General features: G+C 38.9%; 1 protein-coding gene across 1 annotated transcript in view; it reads right to left on the bottom strand.

The window, feature by feature from the left end:
- Window positions 1–520: 520 nt before the first annotated feature.
- Window positions 521–1,451, bottom strand: part of LOC126390641 (synaptogyrin-1-like) — a 31,946-nt gene continuing 31,015 nt past the window's right edge. Inside the window, exon 3 of the mRNA XM_050045036.1 lies at window positions 521–603. Coding sequence (XP_049900993.1) covers window positions 521–603 — 83 coding nt within the window. The remainder of the gene's footprint in view (window positions 604–1,451) is intronic.

The raw sequence follows: 1,451 nt of genomic DNA, 5'->3' as shown, positions 1-1,451 counted from the left end.
ATGCTATAAATGTTGCCATCGTACTTTTCTGCAAAACTCCAGATATGTAACATTTGTACATTATTACATAGAGGATATGTTAAAACTTACGTTTCTACACATTTCAGCAACACTGTGGATAATGCATGGTTATGTTAAACCACAAAAACACTTGGTTAAGGTTAGGAAAATATCATATTTTGGCTCAAAACACCCAGTTTTGGTGGCACAAGGGCTGTCAAAAATGCTGCTGGTGTTTCGCTGCAAAACACCAACTACAGGTGGCACAGTCACTGCAAGAAATGCCACTGATGTCTCACCAAAAAACGACCATTTTCATCTGCTGCTTGGCAGCCATCTTGCCAAGATGTCACATCATCCTTGTCATCCACCCATGACTTGCAGGTAAAAGCACCGGCACCGCTTACTGCAGCAATCCCCCGAGATACCTTGTGGATGTGGTCAAAACTGTTCAAGTTTACAAAGTACGTATAGACTAGATGGGTGAACCATGACCTCTCCGGCAACGTTAAACAGCTGGTCAACTGTTTGGCCTGATAGTTGGAGCAGTCCCTTGGACCACTTCCTCCACCCTCTCATCCACAGGCACAGTCCTCAACGTCCCTGCAACAATGACGAGGGTATACAGATGGATATGATTATTCTGACTCTGTACTGAATTGGACTGTGGACATTTTTGAGAATAAAGTATTGAATTTTAGCTTTGAAAGTGTTCACAACCACACTGAGTGCACAGTGTAGGCCTCAGAGCCATTTTGATGCAAGTTACCTGAAAAGACCTTTGCTAACACTTCTTCCCTTTCTTACTTCTGGTTTGAGGATGACTGACTGTTTTCCATTGTTTTGCTTCTTCATTTCACCTGAAATCTTCACGTGAAATCTGCAAGTCAGGATGAAGAGTCAAAACACCACAAGATTTCTAAATGGTTTTAAAGAAAACACTTTTGACTGTAAGTAACAGCAATAACAAGGTACTACAAAAGTAAGGATCTCTGCATGGTGGAAAGAAATCCAACTAAGTAGTGCTTGATGTTAAAATGTAAACTGTTTTTGACAGTGTCAGAAATGTTGATTCAGCTCCTGCTCTAAATATATTTTAACTTTATGACTGTCGAAATATGTTTTATATTTCTGGGGTCAGCTCCAGAAAACACTAAAATTGGCTGGCCTTGTTTCCTTGGGTGATTTTAAATGTTTGTTATAGTCTGTAAAAACTGAAGTCTGTAGCTGCTTTTTTTAGTTTGATGTGTACTGTATGTACTTCATGTATCTTTGTACTGTTGTGTTTATGTTTTATGGTGTTGTATTGTTGTAACTTTGGTTTGCTGCCTTCTTGGCCAGGGCTCCCTTGTAAAAGAGATGTCAATCTCAATGGGACTCACCTGGTTAAATAAAGGATAAATAAATAAATAAAAATTTTCAGAATTTTATCTCAAAAACAGAATTTTTGA

The sequence above is a fragment of the Epinephelus moara genome, chromosome 5 (genome assembly GCF_006386435.1).
Source record: "Epinephelus moara isolate mb chromosome 5, YSFRI_EMoa_1.0, whole genome shotgun sequence".
NCBI lineage: Eukaryota > Metazoa > Chordata > Actinopteri > Perciformes > Serranidae > Epinephelus > Epinephelus moara.
Note: the sequence above shows the minus strand (reverse complement) of the source record. Positions and strands in the feature narration are given on the sequence as shown.